The sequence below is a fragment of the Narcine bancroftii genome, chromosome 4 (assembly GCF_036971445.1).
Source record: "Narcine bancroftii isolate sNarBan1 chromosome 4, sNarBan1.hap1, whole genome shotgun sequence".
NCBI classification, from domain to species: Eukaryota; Metazoa; Chordata; class Chondrichthyes; order Torpediniformes; family Narcinidae; genus Narcine; species Narcine bancroftii.
In genome coordinates this window covers 176,916,586-176,944,384 of record NC_091472.1, presented here as the reverse complement: position 1 = coordinate 176,944,384, position 27,799 = coordinate 176,916,586, and the positions used below count along the sequence as shown (strand labels likewise).

The 27,799-nt window shown below is 37.2% G+C and overlaps 1 protein-coding gene across 1 annotated transcript in view; it reads left to right on the top strand.

Moving 5' to 3' along the window:
* ksr2 (kinase suppressor of ras 2) overlaps window positions 1-27,799 on the top strand; it is a 402,678-nt gene that overhangs the window by 180,808 nt on the left and 194,071 nt on the right. Inside the window, exon 5 of the mRNA XM_069933137.1 lies at window positions 11,350-11,531. Coding sequence (XP_069789238.1) covers window positions 11,350-11,531 — 182 coding nt within the window. The remainder of the gene's footprint in view (window positions 1-11,349; window positions 11,532-27,799) is intronic.

Sequence of the window (27,799 nt, the reverse complement as noted above, 5' to 3'; positions counted from 1 at the left end):
GTAATTAAAGCCCATCAGTCAGGTAACTTCTAGCCTTTGGAGTTATTGAGAGTGCATCATGTTGCATCACCTGTGGTTGCATGAAAAGAGCCCTGAGAAGAAGAATAGTTGGTGGACATAGCTAAGTGGATTTGGAATGGTGAAAGAATGGTTCCTTTGGAATGGTGAAAAAGAGAGTGGAAGGTATGTCCAATCTTGTAGCAAATCTCAGAAATTATAACAGCTTATCCATTGCATGCAGAAGTTTATGGGGAAGGAAGTAGGAATCTTGGCAACTCTATTGCTGCTGTCTCTGGGAGAAGGGTTAAGAGCGGAGGTGCAGGAGATAGAAGGAATCTGTCTAGAAGAGGGGAAACCGTGGTTCAGGGCAAAGGAAGCCCTCTCAGAGCACTATCATGGAAAATTTCATCATCAGAGGGGAAAATGGAGAATGGAATGGAGTCATTACAGGATGTAGGGTGGAAGGGAGTATAGTCAAGAAGGCTCTGGAAATCTGCATTCTTGAAAGGAATGTTTGCTGCTAATCTATCCCTTGAGAGAGAGACAGATCTGTCAGAGATGGATGTTGTGATGGTGGAAACTGGCTGAAGTAATGACATTTTCAAACTGCAGGAGCTGCATCAATATAGTCAATGTGCCAGGAAAGAGTTGAGGGAAGAGACATCAGTAGGATTGTTCCACAAAAATACAGGTATGGCTTGAACCCATACAAGTTTCCATAGCTTCACCCTTGATTTGAAGAAATTGAGTAGAATTAAAGAAGTTGTTTAATGTGAGCCTTAAATCTAACCTGATTTCCCTCTTTCAAAGTTCTTATGAAGGATCTTTAATCTGAAACATAAACATTTCTCTTCTCACAGACACTGATTGAGTGCTTCCAACCTTTTTTTTTTAATTCATTGAAGTGCAGAGGAACAATAGAGAGGTACAGCATGGAAAGAAAATGTCACTCTCTATGATTCAAAAGAGCTCAGTGAGTTCTCACTGCAATCAAGTCAATTCCATGACTTTATCAATCACCCATTTACACCAATTCTTCCCTAACTTACTTTATTCTCTCCACACTTCCATCCACTCCTCTCAGACTCCACCACTAATCTGCACATTAAGGGCAATTTACGGTGGACTTTTAATCTTCCAACTCACATATTTCTTCGTGGATATCAGAGGAAATGAGAGCATCCATGCAGGGAAGATCATGCAAACTTCTCAAGGACTGCACTGGAGATAAGTATTGAACTTGGATTGCTGAAACTCTGAGGCAGCAGCTGAGCGATTGTGTTGCCCACCTTTCACGAGGGTGCAGGTACAGTTGGAGGGATTTGCATTTGAAGAATTTTTTTCACTCATCTCCTGTAACCACAATCCACTTCCTGTGTAAAAGCTACAATTTTAGCTTCATGAAATCCAGGCTAGCTTTTGCTGGTATTCAGCTCCCGACTGAGTTAGGAATTAGAGTTGGCAGCACGCCGCCATAAAATATGAGCAGGTGAATTATGTCTTGCAATCCCCACCCATTTTCAGTCATCACCATTGAGCCTTACATTTACCACTGCCCCAAGAAAGGATTGGAAATGGAGTCAAATTATGCCAGAGGGAGTGTTAGCAGTTGAGTAATGCAGATGGAGACACAACTAAGCAGAATGACATGAGGTGAACAAATTTTGGGGGCAAAAAAAAGACAAGAAAGCAAAGTTGGCCAAGTCACATTCTCCTTCCAGCTGTAATCCTTCTGGTAATCATTTATTTCATTTATTGTAGTTTTGAACTGCTTCCCTGTGAACACATTACCATCTCTCTTAGATGCCTTAGTTTCCCTATGTTTCAGGATCAAGTTTAGCACTTTCTGATTTGTACAGTTATTCAAAGACAACCATGAATCCAGATTTCTGGCTGTTCATTCACACATCACAATATTTCTTGACTTGTAGACTAGATGTCAAGCATTTTAAATAATTCCAAAAATAAATTGCTCCAAAACGTCAGTGAGTGAATTTTGTCATCTTTCTCTCTTTGAATGAGGATTTCATAATGTTTATAGAATATAGAAACAAAATATTACATCAAAATCTGTACAATAGGTGAAGGGCTGCAAATATAGTGATGAATTAAAGTATGAATTATTAATATCAAATCCCATTGTGAATAATTCAAACAGAAAGCAGTTAGATTTCCTGATCGTATTCTGAAATGGAGAATATTAAAGTCCTGTTGTAAACTAAGGCTAAACTATTTTACTACAAAATAGGAGTCAAACTGAAAGAAATAAAAACACAATGCTGGAGAAACTCAGCAGGTCAAATTGTGTACTTTATATTAGCAAAGATAAAAGATGCATAACCAACGCTTTGGGCTTGAGCCCTCCATTTTGTTAGGACACCTATCAACATATTGTCCTTCCCTTCATGAAGGGCTCGAGCCCTAAACGGTAGTTATGTATCTTTATCTTTGCTGTATAAAATATACTGTTCAACCTGTTTATTTTCTCTAGCATTATGTTTTTACTTACGACAAAATAGCATTGTTGAACAAGCTGTTAATGTTATCATTTCTGTTATCCCGTTTTGCAGGTATATTTAATATTTTTGGGTGTAACATGCCACTCCTGAATTCAGCTGGCCACCCTGATGCTGAAGGAACATAATTCTGTCATCCAGTAGTTGTATCATTGCATTCATCATATTTATAATCCAACAGATGTCTTGCTACTTTTACATTTCCTCCATTATTTTGCTAAATGCATACTTCAACTTCAAAAGCCATTCATTGGCTCTCTGATTAGAAATAATGGATCTGTCAGAAAGGGATGATGGCTTTACAAATTAATTATGATTCAATATGAACTAATTTTACAAGGACAAAATGGAATTGCTGTTGAAAGAAATCCCATTGTATGGTAATAATTCAGGAAACATAACCTCATATTCTCAATATAAAAGGAGAACAATATTATCTGCAAAATTTAAATGGTGTGAAGATATATATATATTTAAGATTTATAAAAAAAAAAGAAATATTCTGTGTCATTCAACCCTTCAATATTGCTGAGGCTATCTGTTTCACATAACCCGTCAAACTAAAAACACAAAATACTGGAGAAGCTCTGCAGGTCAAACAGTGCCCTTTATGTAGCAAAGGTAAAAATACATAACTGACATTTCGGGCTTGAGCCCTTCATCAAGGTACCTAATTTCAAAATATAGACAATAACCACCAAGATGGCTGACTACAATGGAACGATAAGAATAGGACAAAATGGCATCAGATGTACAGTTGAGATACCAACACCACATCACCAATCACCTTTGAAGCTAATCCCAGAGCTAAAAAAAACTAAAACTATAAATTAAAAAATAAATGTGCAGCCAATAAAGCTAAGATTTGAAATGATTCATCAGAGATGTCTTTTGGAGTCTTACTTGCTTCTATTTGGGCATGGACTAAGATTGATTAGTAAGATTATATATTGCACATATCAGGAGGTTAGAACATTAATCTTGTGCACAGAAACCAAATCCATAAACATTGGCATGAACTAAATTGAATACTAAGGATTGTATCAAACACCTGCTTTGTTCCTGGTTTAAAATCTTGGTGAGTCAGTAGCACTGACTGAGCACGAATCGCACTAACCCAACATTAAGTGTGTACCAAAGTAGATCCTTTTTTAAAGGCAGTCTTTAATAACATCAACACATATTGAAGTCAAGAATGAATTGTAAAAGCATTCTGGTAATATCTACATATCAGTTTTCAACATCAATTTATTTTTCAGTTTGAATATTATGGAGTTAGTTGATTACCACTTGTGGGTCATAAGGCAGTGGAGGGTGTGATTGTACCCTGCCAGAATGTATGGGTTGATATGGGGCTACTTTAAGTAGGACATGGAAATTACAAGACTTCTCAAAACTGATTCGCAATTCTTAATTATAGGTAATCAACACATTGTCCAGAGGTGGGTGGGAAAACAGCTCTCAGATGCCAGATGGATAAACTGACTTTAGCCAGCAAGAAAAGACAATGTGCAATTCAACTGCTCTTGGGAGGCTGCAGGATCTAAATGCTGCTTGCTTTCAGTTTGCCTGATTGCTTATTTTTTAGCCTATAGGTTGATTTCTAGTCTTGTTGAGGCCTAATCAGTAAAAGAAGGCAATAATGTTTAAAGGTATTTATAATAGTGTCTAAGTTTCAAGGAGCAAGTGTGTTTCTCTCAGCTACACCAAGCTAAGCCTTTATGTAATCTACAGTCTGATGTTACAAAATATTGCTATTTACTTTTGTCCTGCGATTCATATACACAGTGATTTCTGACTCATTTAAATATTAATTTCTTGGGGTCATGGCATGATGGCAAAGGGAGAAGACATTGAAAACGCCTTTCCTGCCAGAATTAATTAATGGCCAACTTTTACATTTTTAAAAAAAGTATTAAATAACTTTAACATTTTTCTAGAGGTCTTAAAAGATGGCTGCAAAAAATCCAGAACACAAACTGCAAAAAAAAAACCAGCTGTAACTGAAGTTACTCTGATGGATGAAACTGGGCCTACCTTAAAGACTCAAGCCTCCATCCTGGTTCCTCACCAGCTTTGTTCTTCAAAGGCTTCTCGGGAAAGAATCCAAACTCCAGTGCCACCTTCTCGGGGAGCTGGAGAAGATGGCACTGGAGCATAGAAGAAAACTACAGAGCTGATTGTGGAAACAACGTGTATGCGCGGAACTTTGCACTTGTGCACTGCAGAAGTGATCAAGTCGGAGTCTGCAGAACTGTGGTTGCAGGTCAAACAAGGGCTAGGCAGAAAGCCCGCCTGCAATTTCAACCATTAGCGACTTCCACTGAGGAAGAAGAAGAGGTAGGAATGGAAAAAGAAAGCCTTGTGCCACAGTCACAGGGAGAGGAATCAGTAGAAGAAGGAGGAGACCAATATATTCAAGGAAAAATGGGTGCATATTATGTTACCTCAAAACCTCTTGATCCACAGATTTTTTATATGATTTTTGAAAAAATGGATGCAAATTTTGCTGAAATGAAAGCAGATTTTACTACTCATTTTTGGAGCTGTTAGAGAAGAAATAACTGTAATGAAGATAGATATGGAAAAGTGTAATAAAATTTGACAAAATTAAAATTAAAGTTCAAAAATTTGAAGAAGATTTTCAGGAATGTCATATGGAAGTAGAAGAATGTGAAGATACAGTTAATAAGATAGAAGATTCTTTTACAGTGTGGGAAATTCAGAAGAAAGATTTATTGTAAAAAGTTGACATGTTGGAAAATCAGAGTAGAAGAAATAATGTAAAAATTGTTGGTCTGCCTGACGACTTTGAGGGCAATAAACCAGGACAATTTTTTCAAAATTGCCTGCCTGAAATCGTGGGACCAGAGAATTTTCCAAATGGTTCCGAATGGAACTTGATAGAGTACATAGAGCTCTAAGGGAAAAACCATATCCAGGACAACTGCAACGCTCTATTTTGAATAAATGTTTATGTTACCAAGATGGAGAAATGACTTTGAAAGTGGCAGTTCAAAATCAAGGGAACAACAAAGCCCTTTAATACTCCAGAATAATAGAGTATTTTTTATGCAGATTTGAGTAATGAAATTGTCAATTTAATCCAGTAAAGTTAGTTTTGTGGAAGAAGGGATATCAATTTGCTTTTCGATATCCAACAGTTCTTAAAGTTTTTTTTATGGGCAATTTCAAGCATAATTTTTTTGATATTGAGTCTGAAGCTTTGGAATTTGTCAGTTCATTGCCTAATATTAAGCAGAATGGAAGGCAAACTTCTGTATCTCAACAAATGGAAGGGGAATCAAGAAATATTGAAAGGAGGGATTTCACCAGGAAGACAGCCGACTGAGGTTCAAGTTGAAATTGAAAGTTAATAGAGACCTTGAAGAAGCTTATCATATTTGACTGATTGAAATTAAATTTTGATATTCTTTCTGTCTGGGGGAGGTGGATTCTCTTTTTTTCTACTTTCCTCTTCTGAGGCCTCATGCCACTAGTGGTGAGGGCCATTTCTTGTTATTGAGGGAGTTAGCACTGACCTAATCAGTGCTTTTTGGTTTTCTTATTACTGTATTATTTTTGGGGGTTCTTACTTTTTATCTTTGGAGATGATATGTTTTGAAAGTTGGTTGTGGAGCTGGGATGACCTGGGGTGGAGAGGAGAGTTGAGTATTTTTTAAATTAAATTATGGTAACACAAGGTTTGAATTATGTAACGTTTAATGTGAATGGGCTCATAACCCAATTAAAAGGAAGTGTGTTTTAGTTCACATCAAGAAGTTGAAAGTAGATATTGCTTTTTTACAGGAAACTCATCTAACTGAGAAAGAAAATCAAAAGTTAAAGAGGGAATGGGTCGGTCAAGTTATAGCTTCATCTTTTAATTCTAAAGCACGAGGAGTAGCTATTTTAATTAATAAAAACTTGCCATTTAAATTACAATCAACAGTTATTGATCCTGTTGGTAGATTTGTGTTGGTAAATAGTCAAATTTATTCAGTATCTTTAATTTTTATGAATGTATATGCTCCTAATATAGATGATGAAAAATTTATTCAAGATGTTTTTCTTAATTTGGCACAAGTAAATGGAAATATAATAATAGGTGGAGATTTTAATTGCTGTTTGGACCCAATTTTAGATCAATCTACAAAATCTTTAATGAAAACAAAAATGGCTAAAAGAATATTGACATTAATGGAACAGTTAAATTTGGTGGATATTTGGAGGAAATTGAATCCTAAAGAGAGAGATTATTCATACTGGTTTGATTCTTATTTTCTTAATTTCAGCTCATTTATAAGAAAGGATTGAGTATGTACAATATAAACCTAGAATTATATTAGACCATTCACCATAATTGATGTCATGTTTAAATTCTGACAGAATTGAATCAATTTATAGATGGAGATTTGATTCATCATTATTAAAAAACGTAGAATTTTGTGATTTTATGAGAAGTCAAATACAGATGTAACTAGATACAAATGTTAATTAGGTTCATAATAAATTTGTTTTATGGGATGCATTAAAAGCTTATTTAAGAGGTCAAATAATGTATTCATCTAAAATTAAGAAAAATTATCTTAAGGAAATAGATAAATTAGAGAAGGAAATTGTAATTTCTGGAAAATAAATTACAAAAAAAACCCATCTGAAAAAAAAGTTTAGAATTGATAAATAAAAAAATGCATTATAATTCAATTCAGACATATAGGATTGAGAAATTAATTGATAGAAGTAAACAAAAATATTATGAATTTGGAGAGCAAGGTTTTAGCTTGCCAATTGAAAATGGAGCAAGCATCAAGGATTATTAATGCTGTCAAAAATAATTTAAAAATTACTTATAAATAGGATATAAATGATTCTTTTAGAGAGTATTATATTAAGTTGTATTCATCTCAATCATTGAACAATAAAGAAGAAATTAATGATTTTTTTACAGAAGCTTCAACTTCCATCTTTGAATTGCCAAGCTTGGAGGGCTTTAGATTCTCCATTTACATTGACATAAGTTATTAAAGCTTTAATTTCTGTGCAAAGTGGTAATTCTCCTGGTGAAGATGGGTTTACGTCTAAATTTTATAAAGAATTTAAAGACTTATTGATGCCTTTATTATTGGAAGTATTAAAACAAGCGACTGTAACTTGTTCATTACCAGAATCTTTTTCAAATGCTGTAATAACAGTAAAACCTAAGAAAGATGAAGATTTAGTAAAAGCCGAGTCTTATAGGCCTATATTGTTATTAAATGTTGATTATAAAATTGTTGCTGAAGTTTTGACTAATAGAGGGAATGAATATTTACCTGAATTGGTTCATTTAGATCAATGTGGATTTATCAAGAAAAGATACTCTGCTGATAATATAGCTAAATTAATTAGTTTAATTCATAGTCCTCAGAGGAAGTGAGATTTAGCATTAGTTTTATCATTAGATGCTGAAAAGGCTTTTGACAGATTAGAATGGAATTATTTATTTAAGGTTTTGGAAACATTTCAATTTGGGCAAATATTTATGAATTGGATTAAAGCTTTATATTGAAATCCATTGGCTAGAGTAGTTACTAATGGACAACTTCTTTTTCATTAACGAGATTGGCTAGACAAGGTTGTCCCTTATCTCCTGCATTTTTTTGTTTTAGCAATTGAACCATTGGCATAATCAATAAGGCAAGATGTTAGTATTAAAGGAATAAGGAGGAATATAAAATTAATTTGTTTGCAGATGAAGTATTGATTTATCTAACAGATCCTGAATTTTTAAAAATTTCTTTATATAAAAAGTTACAAGATTATGAGGAAATATCTGGTTATAAAATTAATTGGGATAAAATTGAAGCTATGCCATTAATAGATGGAGATTATGATCATTGTAAACGTGTAGTTCAATTTAAGTGGACAAATAATCTGGTTAAATAGTTAGGAATTAGGAATGATAGAAATTTTGATAATCTGTATAAATTAAATTATGTTCCATTAGTTAATAAAATTAAAGATGATTTAAACAGATGAAATGACTTACCTATTACCTTAATAGGCAGAATGAATGCATTAAAATGAATGTTTTTCCAAGGATCCAATATCTTTTTCAATCTATTCCATTTTTAGTATCCCTAAAATTTTTAAAAGATTTTAACTTAATTGTAAGGAATTTTTTATGGAAGGGGAAAATGAATAGGGTATCTTTGGAGGAATTAACTTGTAAAATTGAATTAGGTGGTTTACAACTTCACATTTTCAGAATTATTATAAAGCTGCACAATTAAAATTTATTAATGCAATGTATGATTTAAATAAACCTTCTATTTTGGTGAATATATAGTTAGATAAAATTGATGAGAAATCTATATCAGAATTTATTTATAAATGGAATTCAAAATTGTTAATTGGTAGGTTATGAGATAGGTGGAAAAGGAAAGATTTCAACAAAAATGCCCTTATATCAAAATAAACTTTTATCTTTTTACTGTAAATAACCAGCTTTTAAAGATATGGAATCAATTGGGGATTTAAAAAGTTGAAGATTGTTTTGAAGCAGGGAAGTTTTTATCTTTTAATCGAATGAAGGAGAAATTTCAAGTTCCTAGTAATACTCTTTTTGTTATTTTTTTATTGGGAAAATTAAGTCATAGTTTAAAATTATCTAGACCATTTGCTTTAGAATTATTGCTTACTAAGGAAGAAACAAATAAGTTTATTTCTGAAATGCATAATTTATTACAAAATAAAATGCCTAAGTTGAATTTTCATAAATCAAGAATGAAATGGGAACTTGATTTAAATAGGAAGACAAAAACGTTTTGAGACATTTATTTAAGAACAATATGACTAACGTTATAAATGTAAGATATAATTTAGTACAATGTAATTTTTACATCAATTGTATTTAACCTCTAGAAATTAAAGAAATTAATTTCTTCAGATTTGTGTTTTAGATGTGGACACGAGATAGGTACTTTTTTTTTCATTTGACTTGGACCTGTTCTAAAGTTACGAATTTTTGGATACAAGTTAAATTGTTTTTGGAGCAATTATTAAAAGTGAGTTTACCATTTGATCCAATGTTGTTTTTATTAGTGGATATTGTTGATTGCTTTACGACTGAGATTCACTATGTATCAAATTGAATTTTTATGTTTAGCTTTGGCCGTTTCTAAAAAGTGTTTGGCTATTATGTGAAAATCTGATTTAGTTTTAGGAATGCAAGATGGCATACTGAAATGAAATCCTTTAGAAAAGATAACGTATAATTTGAGGGATAAATATCATTTTTTTGTAAAAGTATGAGCCCATATTTAAAAATTCTTGGTTTGAAGATTTAATTTCTTGGTCTGCTCCGGTGGGTGTCTCAGTTTCCGCAGCTAAAAAGTTGATTATTGTTGTCTTTAAGTGATAATCTCCTTTCTTCTTTCATTGTAGGTGGAAGGGGGAGGAGGGAGAGTGTTAGTGGGGTGGATGAGGGAGGTTGAGGGGGGAGGTTTATTCAATTATATAATATTTGTATCAATATGTAATTAATGATTTAAAATTGTAAATAAAATATTAATATGCTCAATCTCAGCACAATAACTGTTCTTTTTGCTGTCTGGATACCAAGTGCCCCCATGCCTCAGTGCTGTGGTCCACCTGCCAGCTTCTCTTCCCAATGTCTAGTTCCTAGCTGCTACTGCAATCAAGAATCAGTCAACAAAACAGGTTATTGTGCAGGAATTGTTTTGAAAATAGGTCCCAGAATTAAGTTGAGTTGGAGTTTATGCTTTGGGCCTCCATTTGCAAAAGCCCATTCTCTTTCTCCTGTCTAAAAGCAAATGTTTATGCCATTATTTATAAAATTCTAGGGTCCCATCATATTTCTGGTAATTACAGCCCCTTTTCCACTGGCATCCTAGTTAATTGGGTGTGTGGTGTCCTGGGATAGGAAACCCTTTGTGCCATTTCCACTGGGCCACCCTAACTGGGACACTAATTGCTTTTCTACTGAACACAACACATCCCCGGGGATCGGAGTGTTCTACCTTCAACTAGAAATGGGTGACTTTCTGCTGTCCCTTTTCCACTGGTTTTATCAGCACGCTGGCATCAGCAAATGCTGGGGTCATAAGTGGCGGGTAATCCTTGGCGTGAAATTATGTCATTTGACTATGGCATTCAGGCAGTGTTTCTTTTCCACTGGACCCTGTCCCAGTAAACTCCCAGTTAATTCCTGGGACAGGATTCCAGTGGAAAAGGGGCTTACAGAGAGAGAAAAGTATTTTACTTTAAGAAATATTTTCTAGCAGCTGTGCACCCTTCAAGACAAAATCTGGTTTGAAATACTGAGAGAAAATTGTCATGCACTATTAACAATTTAAAATAAACTTCTTGAGAATAGGAGCCTGAAGTACAGGCTTTTTGCAATAACTTGCATTTTGCACAATGCTGTTTTTAATTTGGTGGGACAGAACTACACTCTAATCAGAAAACATCTGTGGCTGAAGGTATTGTCCAGAAGTGGATTTGGAGCCAATACCCTTTGTTATTGTTTCACGCAAACTAGAATTGTTTTGTTACAGGCAATTGAAATTTTCCTCTCTATTCCTTGATATTTCTAACAGATCCAATAGTGGCATTTGTGGGAAAAAAAGAGGAAATATATTGTAATCTGTTGTAATTTCTACATTGCATTATTCAAAAATGAACCAAAGCTGGGCAGAGGTCAAAAGATTTTAATACAGTACTTGCTCTAGATTTCATGTAGTTAGAATTTATAATCATTTTTTGGAGATCAATTTTGTACCTGTGAATTGGTCTTTACTGATTTGTTGCCTTTGTATGATTCTGCCAGAGCAAAGAAAAAGAACAAACCTCTAAATCTGAAGATACACAATAGTGTTGGCAGCTGTGAGAACATCCCTGCTCAGCGATCTCCTCTTCTTTCAGAACGTTCTTTGCGCTCTTTTTTTGTTGGACACCCATCTTTTCTTCCTTCTACACCTCCGGTTTACAATGAAGCCAATTTCTCATCAAGTAAGTAACATAGTCATTTTGAAGTGGTTGGTGGATCAACATGAGATACATAATTTCCTTTTGAAAGGACCTAAGTCAGTTTTTATACTCTTATATCCATTTATTTTTTTTTAAATCTTATCAGTGCTTTAATGTTATATTGAATTGGTCATTTGCTTCAGTTCTTTGAAAAATCACATCATTAGTGAAAGAGCACTGTTGACTGAAGTCATGGTTCATTTGGAAAAGCTATTCTTGATGGTACTATATTGCTTATTTAAAGCTCCGGCTTGTGCTGAAGAGTCACAGTGGAGTAACATTCAAGATCTAATAGGGAATTCATTCAGTAACCTAATGGTACATCGTGTATCTTAGAAAAGAGAGCTTGGTTTTAAAGATCTTGAGGTTTTTATTTGATCTTTACAAAGCTTGATTTCAAAGTGATATTATCAGTAAGGGTCCTAATTACAATAAAATTCTATCCTTTGCTCAGAAGGCCTTCGAACAAATGCAGAAACCATGGAGTCGGATTTGTAGAACTATGAGTAAATCATTTGTTAAAATATATTTTGACCATACTTATTTGTAAGGATAGAAAGTTTAATCTGAATATATGCAAAGATATTCATTTAAAGTTAAAGGGACATTTCACTTAGCAATTAAGTCTTGTTGGACTCGAGTTCAGTCTGCACATTGTCTTTTGGGCCAATGTTAAACATTGATATTGTGTCTTTCTTAAATGACAGCATATTAAATACTGTATAATACATAAAACAATTCTCCCTAATGATGATAACAAGTGGGTACAGAGGGGTTTCTTTGGCCCTGTTGCTGTTGAGGACAAATGGAGTGTTTGTTAGGACACTTTCAAATTTCTAGACCCAAATCTCAGAGGTACAATTCCCGACACAATTGAAAATCTGAAGATATTCTTGATTATAGGATGTTTACTTGAAATCTTCACAGACTCTTTTCAGATAAAATCAAAGTATATTCACAGCACAGAAGAGGCTATTTAGTTAACATACCCCAGTCTAATCCCATCTTCCTCTATAGTGCTTGGTCCTTCAGGTTAAGCCCTTTTAAATACAAGTCAAAGTGGAGTTTGAAAGAGCTTACAGTGTTGGCCATTCATTCCTGCAGTGAATTCCAGGTCCATACTACTCTCTGAGTGAAAATATTTCTCATGATCTCCCCTCTAAAAGTTTTACTAATTACTCATTCTTGGTTGTTTGAGAAACATTAGCCTGTACTTTCTATTATAATAAGTCTGCTCATAATATTAACCATCTCTATTCGCACCGAAGAAATCTATGTTATCGTAAACTGTCTTTCCATATAACCATATTACCATTTACGGAGCGGAAACAGGCCATGTTGGCCTTTCGAGTCTGCACCGCTTTCCTCTTAGCTCTGTCTTTTCAGTCTTTGTAACATCTTTGTAAATCTTCTCTGCAAAAACACATCCTTCCTGTAATGTAGTGACCAAAATTGCATACAGTTCTCTGTTCCATTTTATTATTAACATCCAATTATATATGTACAACTGGATGAAACAGTGTTCTTCAGTTGTCCGTGTAAAAACATGTAAGCATAAAACACATATTTACAAGTGATTTTTTTAATGCATTACATATATAAAAATAAATAAATATCGTTGAATAAATAGTAGATTCTTGGAGGGATTGTATGACCACAAGTCTTTCAGCAGTTTCACTGCCTGTGGGAAGAAACTGTTTCTTAGCCTGGTGGTTCTGGTTCTGATACTTCCGTGTCTGTGGTAGGGGTCCCTAACTATTCAGTCAACGATCCCGGTAGTTCATGTGAATGGGGGGTGGGGTGGGGGGGGGTGGAAACCCATATGATCTTCTCTGTCACTTTAATGGTGCTGTGGATTGACCACCAATCTAATGCTCTACAGCATCCATACCACACTGTGATGCAGCCAGCCAGGATTTTCTCGATAGGGCTCCTGTAGAAAGTTGACAGGATGATGGCCAATAGCCTTGTCTGCCTCAGTCTTCTCAGGAAGTGCAGTCGCAGTCGTGCCTTTGTGATAAGTGAGGAGAGGTTGTGTATCCAGGATAAGTCACTACTTATGTGGACACCGAAGAACTTAGTGCCCTCTACTCTCTCCACTACTGATCTATTAATGTGTAATAGAGGGTTGTTGTCCTGTTCCTCCTGAAGTCTACATTCATCTCCTTTGTCTTGTCCATTTTGAGACTCAGGTTGTTATTCTCACACCATAGAACCATAGAAGATTACAGCACAGAAAACAGGCCTCCTCCAGCCTTCTAGTCTGTACTGAATTATTATTTCCTAGTCCCACTGACCTGCACCCAGTCCAAAGCCCTCCATAGCACTCCCCATCCATGTACCTGTTCAAATTTTTCTTAAATGTTAAAATTGAGCCTGCATTCACCACATCAGCTGGCAGCTCGTTCCACACTCCCATCACTCTCTGTGTGAAGTTGCCCCTCATGTGCCACCTAAATTTGTCTCCTTTCACTCTTACCCAATGCCCTCAGGTTTGTGGCTCACCTGATCTCAGTAGAAAAAGCCTACTTCAATTTAATCTGTTTATATCCCTCATAATTTTAAATACCTCTATTAAATCTCCCCCCCCCCCCATTCTTTTGTTCCCCAGGGAAAAAAGTCCTAACCTGTTTAACCTTTCCCTGTCCTGAAGTCCAGGCAACATCCTAGTAAATCTCTTTTGCACTCTTTCTACCTTATTGACTTCTTTCCTGTAGTTGGGTGATCAGAATTTCACACAGTACTCCAAATTTAGTCTCACCAATGACTCATACAACATTGCCATAACATCCCAACTCCTATATTCATTACTTTGATTTATGAAGGCCAATATCCCAAAGGCTTTCTTTCCAACCCCATCTACTTGTGACACAACTTTCAGGGAATTATGTACCTGTATTTCCAGAACCCTCTTTCTTCCACACTTTTCAGTACCCTGCCATTTACCATGTATGTCCTTTTTAGTTTGTCCTTCTAAAATGCAATGCCTCACACTCGTCTCATTAAATTCCATCTACCATTTTTCAGCCCATTTTTCTAGCTGGTCCAAGTCCCTCTGCAAGCTTTAAAAGCCTTTCTTGCTGTCCACAATGCCTCCAAATCTTTGTGTCATCTGCAAGCTTGCTGATCCAATTTACCACATTATCATCCAGATCATTCATATGGATGACAAACAACAATGGTCCCATAACACGAGATTTTCCACCTCTTTTCTGTGATGTGACTCATCCACTGCGCGGATGAGCTCTCATGTTCCATGATTTAACCAAGAATGGATAAGATTTTATCTGCTTTTTGACCACTTTATTCACCTCTCCTGCTATATTTAAGGATCTGTTCACTTTGTTACTCTATGCCACTCAGTACCTTCCTATATATGGTATATGTTCTTGACATTGAACCTCCCAAGTTACTTCTGAGTATTAAAATTATTTCACTCTCCACTCAACTCTCCAGACCATTTTCCTGCAGTCTAAACTTTTCCATGATAACCACATGTCCAATTTTCTATCATCCACAAACTTCTTTATCATACCTCCCCCTTCCCCACATTTAGTTATAAGCCACTGAAGTAATCATTCCCAAGTGACCTACAGTTCACCTCTGTAATCTGTGGAACCCTGGCAGTAACAGCCTTCCCCAGACAAAGCCACTTAGCAACATTAACATTGCCTCCAGCCATAAACACATCTTCAGGTCCAAATTGCCACCTCTTGTATGAACCTTGAAATTCTATTAAAATGCCATTCATTCCAGACAAAAATGTTTTTTAAAAAAATTACCTATAAATATCCCCTTTCTACATTCAAATCTCCATTCAAATTTTGATATACTTCAAAAATATTTTGGTTATTTTTAAATGATTATAAATCACAGGTCTATAAACAAGCCTGTTTTGAGGGAAATATTCACATAATTAAATTGGGGAATATAATGTGCTGTGAATTTGGGATGAGATTAGATGGGCAGCCAAATTAATTCCATGTGCAATAGTGTTAACAAAATGTCTATGCTATTTCATTGATTACTAAAGAGAGTAACATATAATTTTTATAAATTCATGTATCTGCTTATAAATCAGCCAATATCAACCATATTTATGGAGTCATAGAGTTTTATAGCACAGAAACTGGCCCTCAGCACACCACATTCACATCAATCTCTTTGACCATCTGCACTAATTCCATTTGCCAGCATTAAGACTGTATCCTTCTTAGGTTTGCCTATTTAAAGGTCTGTCTAAATGAATCTTATGTGTTGTAGCGACAGCTATACTGCTACTGAAAGAACACACAACCAGACAGGTTAAGCTCAGTGAGCAGAACTGATTTGTTGCAGGCTGCTGTGCTGGACTTGTACTCCCAGCCCGGACCTGGCTGAGAACCGCGCTGGAGGGCGCTGATGTCACCCGGGCGTCACGTGGTCCCCCAGTGCGGCCTTCTGAGCCCTGTGGTGAGAAGAAGGGGAAATCCCTGACGGCGCCATTTTAGCCAGCTGTCCCACCGCATGGATTACAAGCGAGGCCGGTTCGCCTGCCTAGTGGTGTGCTGCCACAGTGTAGTGATTAAATCTGAATTCACCACCTCCTCTGGCAGCAAGTTCTATATATCAACCATTCTCAGTGTGAAAATAACATTTTCTTATTGTTACAAGATCAAACCAGCAACCACAGAGAAGGCATATCACACAGGGGTAAAGATGAACAATTACTTTATTAACCAAAATTCACCTTCAAACTTTAATTCAAAATTCCCCCTTTTATAACAATGCCCACTGGTTAGTATGCAAATTTCTATAACAGTGTAAAACTAATAAATTCCCCAACCTAAATATAACATATGAAATTAAAGTCTAAATTATATTTCCAACCAGCCCACAGAAAAACTTAGACACAAAACAAACACAAAGCACACAAGACTCACAAAACTTTGATCTCAACCGAAGCAAAGATCATAAACAAAATTCAGTTTGTTTGGTAAACTGAAGCCAAAAGATCTTAGAGAGAGAGCAAGCATAAAATTCAAAGTTGTCTTCTTGTGTTGCTTGCAGAGAGAGGAACAATGGCTTGGTCTGGATCCTTCTGGCTGCCTTCAGAATGTTCATCCCTTTTAAAATGCCCAACATTCAAAACTGTCTTACAGACAATTACTCATGCTCTGGGCCTTCTTCCACTCCACAGGACCACCCAGTGGTGGTTTGTCATCCAAGTCCAGAAATTTTTAGATCATTTTCTGCACATGCCCAGTCCGTCTCCCGCTCTCTCAGCAGTCCACCTTCACCTTGGCTCTTTAAGGCAAACTGTCACTTTTTAACACAAAACCACACAACACTTCGGCCAATACACAACACAGAACTTTGTAACATTTTCAAATTCCCTTTAAAACTCCTTCCTCTCCCCATAAAGTTATGGCCTCATATTTTTGTCACCTTTCTGATACCCTGTCTTCGCCTCTACTTCAACCAGATCACCCATCAACCTCCTTCACTACAGCATGAACGGCCTTAGCCTCTACAGTCATGCCCCATAACTAAAGTCATCCAGTCAAGACAACATCCTGTTGAATCTCCTCTGCACTGTCTCCAAAGCAAATACATCCCTCCAATAGTGGAGCAACCAGAACTGCACACAATACACCAAGTGTGCTCCAACCAGTATTTTATAAATTTGCTACACGGTGTCCCAACTTTTATATTCTATATTTATTGAAGTGAAATTGTGCGTAACAAGTATTGACAGAAGCTAATGTTTTGCTTGGAATTGTGATCTAAAAGAATGAATACCCTTTCATATTTGTGTAAAGCAAATATTTCTCAATCCCAATTGTAAAAAGATACATGGCTCCTGAAACAATCAACAGATTTAAACACTTCCCAGTATTTCAGAAGTTTGTAACATAAAATGCTTATGCTAAATTTAAATAGGCATTCTTTATACATCAGATTGTTGTGATGATAGAAAATGAGGTGTGATCAACATTTACGTTCCCAGTTATTTCTAACGACAAGGAGGAAGTTGTGGAGATATTACAGTGCCAAGGTATCATGCTGAAGCTTTGTTTCAACGGCAGGGTTGAAATCACTTACTCTGTCCATAGGAGACTGAAATTATTGTATGAAGGGACTGCAAATGGCAAAATTTAGTGCAAATTAAACATTAATTGATCCAGATGCAACATGACACATCATAGACTCAAAACCAGACCAATTGCTACTTATCCTAGCAGTGTAATTCATCCGGTGGCATCAGTCCCTGCTGCATCATATTCAGGCTGAGCAACTAGTCTTTCACCAGATGAATGCTGCTTCCAGCTCCTTGTGCACAGACTGAACTATGGCCACAAAAATATGCACACTATGAAAATGCTTAAGAATGGTAATATGAGAATAACCTTCTGAACAATGTAGACTTCTTGGCAGTTTCATGCCATCTGTTAATTATAAATATAAAATGACTGGTCCATGATGCCACTAATACCTCTATGGTCCATTAAGAGCCCATATTTAGTCAAATATATTGACAAGGATGAATCTATCTTGCAGAAGCCAAACATCAGCTCATGGAAATGTTCTCATTCTGCTCTCCATACCTTGACCTTACCATGCAATATTAGGGTATTTTTCCCACATTGTCACAGATGTCACTTCCTTGGGAGATTTATCATCCATAGCTTCAAATCATGGTCGTACGTCACCCATTTCTTTCTTTTTTCCAAGTTCCACAAACAGAACTGTCTGGGTGGACCTGTTGTGATTGCCCCCTCTGTCAGAAAACAAGAAAAATAATTTTGCTTTGAACATGCTTTTCATTTTCTCAGTTAATACCCTTATTAAGACATCTCACCAGTCTCCAACACTTTCGCACGCACGCACGCACGCACGCACACATCACCAATGCAAAATAATCTCCATTGACGTTTTTCACTACATTGTTTTCTGAGGCCAAGGATGTTACAGAACAAAAATATTTTGTTCATAACTGCTAATTTAGAGTGGCAAAATATTAATTGCATTCTGGAGAGGAGATGGTTGCATAATTATGAAGGACCATGTCTTTCACGAAGCAAACTCCGTCATTGTAACAAAAAGTTAAATGAAACACAACTTGAATGCAATACTTTCCTCACATAAATCTACATTATTCCCATTGGAATCAGTTATGAAAACTATCTAATTAATACATTCCAACAAGTACTTTGACAAAGGCAGTAACATTGATATCGTATAATTGAACTTAAAAGACTCACTCAGGGCAAAGGAAAATGTGGTACTAAAAGAGTCTCTAAGATGGCTAAGAGACCAGAGACAGGGTAGTGGAGAATGGATGCATTTCTTATAAACCGAAAGAATGGGACCCACTGGGTGTTGATGTTGGGAATAGACTTCTGAATGTCTTGGAAATGGGTGTAGCTTGTATAATTTTGGTTTTTTTGATTTTGTAGAAGTAATGATCAAAATAGCAGAATAGTTGAAAAGAGCGTGGAATTTAATAGATATGAATGCTGTAAGTAATGACATGTCGAGGCAGGTATCATCAAAACGGTACAAAAGCAGATGCTGGAAATCTGAAATAAAACAGAAAGTGGGAGAAATACGCAGTGGGTCAGACAGAATCTTTGGAAAGCTAAACAAGCTTCATGTTTAAAATCCACCCGATGCTAAATACAAGTTGCGTATAGCTGTGGTTTGTGGGCTGAATGCAACCTCAAATATAATTTTTAAAAGGGATATGATCAATAAAGGTAATTTCATCGGAGTAGCTATCTTTTGAAAAGAGAGGCCATCAATACATAATTGCAAAGTGAGGGTGGGAGATGCCACACGTGACAGTGCAGATCTTTTAATTGCTATTTCCTCCTTAAACCCTATGAAAGAAACAGCTAATGAATGAACAAAAGCTTTAAGTTTCCATGGAGTCTTCTGTACCTGCTAACAGTCAAAGTACCATAAGGTACATGATATGATGTCATAAACTGTGCTGAACAATTGTCATCTGACGTGAATCAAGCGTAAGTTACATTATATTGTAAATAATCACTTGCACAATCAAAGAGTCAAAACGTTTCATATGTTCAATTTTAAAAATTGTGTGCATGTACAGTGAAACCCCAGTTATCCTGAATTCAAGCAACTGGCAGCCTCAAGCAATAAAAAATCCAAAAAATAAAGATGTTTAAAATTGGCGCTTCACCATCAGTTTGCCAATCCCTGCAACGTACAATCTCAAGTAACTGGAAAATTCACTTATCTGGCATCTGCCAATCCCCATAGGTGCCACAAGCCAGCATGCTTCCAGGGAAACATTCAATGAGCAAGAGCCTGGGGAAGGAAGCTTAGAACCACAGAAGGTTTGTGAAAGAGGGATCATGATGAAAACTAAAAAGGATGGTGATAAGACAAGCAAAGAAACATAGAAGTGGTCCAGGAAGCACGATTAGAAAATCAAACACTTGCTTTCTAATAACTTTGTGTCAAAACCATGGAATTCAATGATGAATCTGGAGTCTTGAGATGTGTAAAATCATCTAAATATGACTTTGAGAGTGAAGCGATTGGAGTACAGTATATTTTACAAGCACTTAGAAATAGCAGAGCACGTTCAGATACAGATAAGCAGAATGATTAAGGAAACAAATGGGATACGAGAGATTTAAATTGAAGAATTTGCAATATAAATAAAGAAGTCATGTCAACCTTCATAAACTTTGACTGGACCTCATCTGGAATACTTCGTCAGATCTTGGGCCCAACACTACAGGAGGCATGTCAAGACTCTGTATTGGGTTGAGATTGAGAAATTGGGATAGTTCTCCTTTAAGCAGGGAAGGTTAAATGGAAGCCCAGGATTTTGAGAAATTTCTTAACACAGATGTTGAGATTCAATACAAACCATCTAAAAGATGGTGGAATCAGATTCCATGGGAATTTACCTGAAGATGATTATTTTCAAGGTTATGGATCTGAGAAAAAAAATATTCACATGCACATCTCCAAAGAAAGATCTTCTAATTTAAATCTGAAGGTTCCAAAAAATCTTTGAGCCCAGGTACCTGGTAAGAGGTTCATATTAATAGCAGGAATAATATGCCATAATATACACAACACATTCATCTGATGAATTTCCCTGGACTTGAAATATTAACTGCTTCTCTTTCCACAGATGCTGACTCACCGGCTGGGTGGTTCCAGCAACTTCTGTATTTTATTTCAAATTTCCAGCATCTACTGTTTTTGATTTTTATGCAGTTTTTGACTTTGTTAACAATGCACTGGTAGTTTAAAATACAGGTCCATGCTGATACTGATGCAAGCAAACCAAATAGAGTTCTTGACATCTATCTTAACTTCCCAGTAAAATCAGCTCAAATTAACTGATCGAGTGGATGCTTCCTTTGTTGTTTATCTATCTTGTTTATACAATGCTAATGAAGACAAATTCAAACAACTGCTGTGGCCTGCAGAACAATAATGATTTCCTCCATCTAACAGACCTTGGCAACATTACCTAACTGCTTGACTCTCTCAGTAGTCTTGATCCAATTGAGCCATTATTAACCAGATGTGTTTATTGATGCATGTTGCATTAGTTCAGGCCCAGTGGAATTTCTTATTAGAACAAGAAGCAGTATTTTGAAAGCTGACCTACTGTGTTTTTCCATGCATTTTCCGTTTTCATTTTGCATGGGAAATCTCAGCAAGCAACTAGATAGATTTCTCATATGTGCCCATCAAACAGGCAATGCCAGCAGGATATACCATGCTCTGAATATTCATCCTAAGTGCTGTCATTGTAAAGAGCAGTACAAAATGAGGACTGCTTTCTTCTGTTGAAATTTCACAGAGGTTTTCCTCAACAGTGCAACTGAACAGTGCTTCATAGATTATGTGCATTCATTTGGAAAGAATTAAAACCAAAGAAGCTAAATTCACTGAAAAGTTTATTTTTAATTTTTAATTTAGATCAACAACATGCTTACAGGGCCTTTTGTCCCATGTATCCATGTTACCCAATTAACCTACAACATATTGAAGAATGGGAGAAAACCCGGGTGCCTGGAGGAAACCCACACAGATAAGGAAAGAACGTACAAGCTTCTTACAGACAGTGCCAGATTTGAACCCTGATCACTAATGTGTAACTGTGTAATGCTAACCGTGCCGGCCCTTTATATATTTTTAAACAGGATATATAGATTATATCTTGTGTTAAAGGTGGAAAATTCTTCTTCTTTCTTTGGCTTGGCTTCGCAGACGAAGATTTATGGAGGGGTAATGTCCACGTCAGCTGCAGGCTCGTTTGTGGCTGACAAGTCCGATGCAGGACAAGCAGACACGGTTGCAGCGGTTGCAAGGGAAAATTGGTTGATTGGGGTTGGGTTTTGGGTTTTTCCTCCTTTGTCTTTTGACAGTGAGGTGGGCTCTGCGGTCTTCTTCAAAGGAGGTTGCTGCCCACCGTGAGGCGCCAAGATGCACGGTTTGAGGCGAGATCAGCCCACTGGCGGTGGTCAATGTGGCAGGCACCAAGAGCTTTCTTTAGGCAGTCCTTGTACCTCTTCTTTGATGCACCTCTGTCTCGGTGGCCAGTGGAGAGCTCGCCATATAACACGATCTTGGGAAGGCGATGGTCCTCCATTCTGGAGATGTGACCTACCCAGCGCAGTTTGATCTTCAGCAGCATGGATTCGATGCTGTCGGCCTCTGCCATCTCGAGTACTTCGATGTTGGAGATGAAGTCGCTCCAATGAATGTTGAGGATGGAGCGGAGACAACGCTGGTGGAAGCGTTCTAGGAGCCGTAGGTGATGCCGGTAAAGGACCCATGATTCAGAGCCGAACAGGAGTGTGGGTATGACAACGGCTCTGTATACGCTAATCTTTGTGAGGTTTTTCAGTTGGTTGTTTTTCCAGACTCTTTTGTGTAGTCTTCCAAAGGCGCTATTTGCTTTGGCGAGTCTGTTGTCTATCTCGTTGTCGATCCTTGCATCCGATGAAATGGTGCAGCCGAGAGAGGTAAACTGGTTGACCGTTTTGACTTTTGTGTGCCCGATGGAGATGTGGGGGGGCTGGTAGTCATGGTGGGGAGCTGGCTGATGGAGGACCTCAGTTTTCTTCAGGCTGACTTCCAGGCCAAACATTTTGGCAGTTTCCGCAAAACAGGACGTCAAGCGCACACCTCCCGACAGGACCTCCGCCTGAGGTGGAAAATTATAGTGCAAATTACTGACAACATTGTAAAAGAGTGTTTGTTGTTTTCAACCATAATCAATGTTTAAAATAAACAAATGATGGAAGATCAATTATGAGTTATTGTAAATTATTATAAATCACAGAAGTGAGCCTGTTTAATTCCAGTCCAATAATGTTAACAGTTAGTTTAAAGTGCCTATGCTATTTCATTGTTTTTTTGTAATTATTAGAGCACTTTTATAATTGAATGTATCTGCCCATATATCAGCTTTTGTATATTCTAGTCTTAGAGTTTTACAGTGCAGAAACTGGCCCTCAGCACACCACATTCACATCAATCTCTTTGTCCATCTGCACTGATTCCATTTGCCAGCATTAAGACTGTATCCTTCTATGCCTTGCCTATTTAAGTGCCTGTCTAAATGAATCTTTAGTGTCGTGATTGTATCTGACTTCACCACCTCCTCTAGCAGCAAGTTCCAGATATTAAAAATTATCAGCATGAAAAACCACTTTCTTATCAAATCCCCTTTAAAATTCCTTCCTCTCACCATAAATTCATGGCCTCTTATTTAGCGCATGAACAGATGATTCTGATACCTTATTTATGCCCTTTATACTTTAATATACTTCAACCAGATCACCCATCAGCCTCATTCATTCCAACATGAATGGATTTAGCCTATCCAGTCTTGCCCCATAACAAAAGTCATCCAGTCCAGGCAACATCCTATTGAATCTCCTGTGCACTCTCTCCAATGCAAATACATCCCTCCAATAGTGCAGCAACCAAAGTTACACACAGTACATCAAGTGTGCTCTAATGAGTGTTTTGAAAATTTGCAATATAGTGTCCTAAATTTTATATTCTATTCTTATTGTCCATTTCTGAAGTGAAATCATGTATATCAAATAGTGACAGAAACGAAGATTTTGCTCGGAACTGTGATCTAAAAGAATAATTGCCTTTCATTTTTCTGAAAAACATGCAGACTTCCTTATTCCCCAAGTATAAAATGGATGAGGGGGGGGGTGGGGGGGTGGCCTGGGAGGAGGGGGGGGGAGAAAAAGTCACTGTATATGTGTGAAAAAGAAAAAAGTGTGTATCATGGCTAATGTGATTTATGGTGTGAAAAATAAAAAATTTAAAAAAAAAAGTATAAGTACATACATGTTGCAGAATCAATTGGCAGATTTAAACATTTCCCAGTATTCCGATCAATTCTATATTTTAAAAGTGGAGGATCAGCCTCCTCAAATATTACCAGGCTACCCATTCTTTCTGATAGTACTCTCTGAATGTAGAAAATGTGTTCACTTGAATACTCTGTATTTTCACTATCTTTAAAAAATCTGATGTCTTGTTTGCTGTTTTGCAAGTTTGATAGAAACTGTAAAGTGTGGATGGGAAATGTGTAAAGATATTTAGGAATGTTTGGAAAGAAAAATAAATAGGAAGCAAGGATCCCTTAATTTTCGAAAGGAGGTTGAATTGCCACCAAGCTATCTCTCATGCACTCACGCATTATTTCAGCTTGTTTCCTCAGTCTTATATTTTGGCTCCTGAATACAAAGGAGATGTCATTTTATATCAATAACTACAGAATGTCTGATTTATGTGGATTGGTATGCTATATATGATCTGTTTGATTTTTTTTCACTCATTAGTTTTTTTCTCTCCCTATATCTAGGGCTACAAGGAAAGTTGCAGACTTCATCATTGATTAGAATATCTTCTTGTTATTTTTCATTTCCTGAGCAACGAGAGGATATAGGATGAATGGTAATCGGTTAATGGTAATTAATGGAATTGCTTTAGCCAGAGGGTGGTGAATCTGTGGAATTTGTTGCCAAGGCGCTTGTGGAGGCAATGTCAATGGGTGTATTTAAGGCAGAGATTGATGGGTTCTTGATTAGCCAGGGCCTCAGAGAGTATGGAGAGAAGGCCGTGCAGTGGGAAAATGGATCAGCTCATGATTGAATAGCGGGGCAGACTCAATGGGCTAAATAGCCTATTTCTTCTCCAGTGTCATAAAGTTTCATTGCTGTGGTCATCAAATCTTTGAACTAGCCAATAGATTTTAATTTTAAAGCATTCATATTAATTTCTCCTCTCTGACTGATTTTAGCAGAACTTGCATAGTAAATAGTTTTAGTGGAAAGATCAGATGTGGACATTGAATCCCTCTTAGGTACCAAAGTGAAATGTAAGCAATGGTATGCAGAGAGCAGGGCTACCAGCAAGGTATTCCAAAAGTAAGGACCAGGCTATTGATTTTTCTAAATGTAGTTACCACTGTTACTCTACATTCCTCCTCCCCTCTCTTCCTTTTCCTTTTATTTCACTCCTCCCTTCTCTCCCTCCTCTTTTCTGCCAACCTACCCTCTCCCAGCAGCCTTTCCACCTCCAGCAGACCAATGGGAAGGCAATTTTTTAAAGCTTTTTAACCCATTCTCAGAGCAATATCCTTCTCGGTAAAGGGAAAATTCCAGTTAGTTTTACATCTCTTGGTAACTGATTTCCTGCACTGTGTTGTTCTGGCGAGGCAGAGTTTGAAGGTTCGAATCATTCTGAACCAATATAAAGCTTTATTGTGGCCTTATGCTTTACTGTAACTGTAATTGAGTGAATGAGCAATGTCTCTGGAGGCATCTCTCAGTGGCTTCCCATTCTTTCATTTATCAGAGGATAAATGAAAGGGAGGTGACTCTCATTCTGGCACACCCTTGCATTGCTTGTTCATGTGCAGGACCAGTATCTGTTACTTGTGAATGCAGAATCTAATGGAACTGCAATACTGCATAAAATATCAAGAGATTTGTGGATATTGAAAAGATTTTCCAGTGTCTTTCTATGTGCAAGAGGGCGAATGGATGAATGAACAGAGAAGTGAATGAATGAATAAGGAATTAAGCTATTTTTGAACTTGGAAGGTGCCTCCATATTCCAGTGTATCTCACTGAACCCAGTTCTGAACCCATAATAATAAGGCTGATATCTCACTGCTCAGAAGATTCAAGTTGTGTGTGCCTTTGGTGACCACACCCCCACCCACCACACTCCCTACCTTGCACCAGCGCATTCTGTTTGTAAGCACTATGTATTTTGTGTGGAAATATCCCTTGTAAGGGAACCAAAGTAATCATTCTTAGGAAAGTGGACAAGGGAAGATAAGTTCTAATTAATTTCCAGAACAATACCTATAGGTTACAAGTTTACTTATGGATGCAAGGAACTCCATGCTGGCAAGATATTTCTTTCTTGACACATTAACTTTGCCAGTTTAATATAATACAAGAAGCAACTAAACAAAAAAAAGATTAAATGCATTAATAGCAATTAAAAGACGTCCCTACATTCTCCGTTTAGTGTGTTTCAGATTTAAATTAATTTTGATTGGTCAGCAATTTATTGTTGCTACATTTTGAGATATCTCTGATATCTTGTATTGGACAAAATATTTCTTTGTCATTTGGCTTCAGGTTCAGACGGAAAATAAGATCGCAGTGAATGGTTTGTCACCTGTTGCACCATTTATATTTAGGAAGTAGATCCCCTTTAACTGTACAAACTCCTGTAAGTAGATCTCAGAATCTTATTTTTGAGTGGGAACTTCCAGGAAGGCTCAAAAGGTGCCTGGCTTTAAGAGCAGTCAATGCCTCTTGAAGCAGCAAGTTTTGCCCTTTGAATTGTTCCCAAAGTGAAGGTAAGCCGTGAGTATCAGCAAATATTGACGGTGACCATCTTTCACTAATGGGTGTCCAGTCTGTTGTTGAGAATAGTATCCAATATAAAGCAATGAAATTACATTACTGTCTCTGAGCAAATATGGTATTCCACTCAAAAGGTTTTTATTGAAATTAGATATGTCATAACATAGTTTTTTTTAAAATTGTAATTGAATTAGGCTTGTAGTCACACAGTAATTATTGAAAAAACATTGCCATTTCTTGGGACAAACTGAAGACAAAAGATTTGATGTGCAGATTGCTGGCACTTCTCAGAAAAATGCACTTTGGTATTGATGGCCAGCTTCTTACTCTCAGCAGATATATGCGCATTTTCCGCTACTTCTTCCTGCTTAACCAGAGCAACAAGTGAAGGTAAAGGGCCTATCTCACTGGCCTGGAGACTAGGTGGAGACTTGATGGCGACTCGTGTCTCCACTGGTTGTGGAGACTAGCCGGGTCTCCGGGGAGTTGCTGGAAAATCTAACATGTTCGATTTTTCTGGAGACTTTTTCCAGTCTCCAGCAGGTCTCCGCGACGTCTCCATCAGTCGTGGCGACTAGTGATATCCGAGACTGGGAAGACGTCTCAATGATCTCTCCGCGGCGTCGCCGGGACCTCTCTGCGACGTCTCCGCAACCTTTCCGCGACGTTGCCGTGACCTGCTGGACTCAAGGAGACTGATGAGAGGTCGCGGCAACGGCACAGAGAGGTCACGGAGGCTTCTCCCCAGTCGCAGACAACATTAGTCGCCTTGACTGATGGAGATGTCACCCTGGCATCACCTTGGTGAGAACGCAAGCCATGTTTTGGTCGCAGCGACATCTCTGCCAATGAGATACTACTGTTAAGTGAGTCATATACAGGCATCCATCAGTGTTGCCTAGAATCAGCCACAAAGACATGCTTACACATGTCTCTGTCACTGCCTGATCTTTCTCACTCTTCCTAATCGGCAACATTGCTCCTCCATTATTTTTCGGATTTGGAACTCAAAGTAAGGAGGATACCATTCCCATTCTCTTTTCAGTCCAAGACACTGAAGTCCTATTACCTAATGAATAGAATTCTCAAAGTTGCAATCATTAATTTCTCTCTCTTTCTTAAGGAAAAGCATTTTGTCAGTAAAAATATTTTGATTTTCTTGAGTAGCAAATGTACAATACAGCTATTCCCTGACATACGCCCAAGTCCCGTTCTGACAGACCGATCGTATCTCGAAATGGACGTAAGTCGAAAGTATGTTAGCATGTAAATCAAGTCATTTTCAATTCCAAATCTAAAGTCTTCCTTGGATTCTTGCCAGATGAATCAGCAGGGGATGGCCTTTCCCTGTTG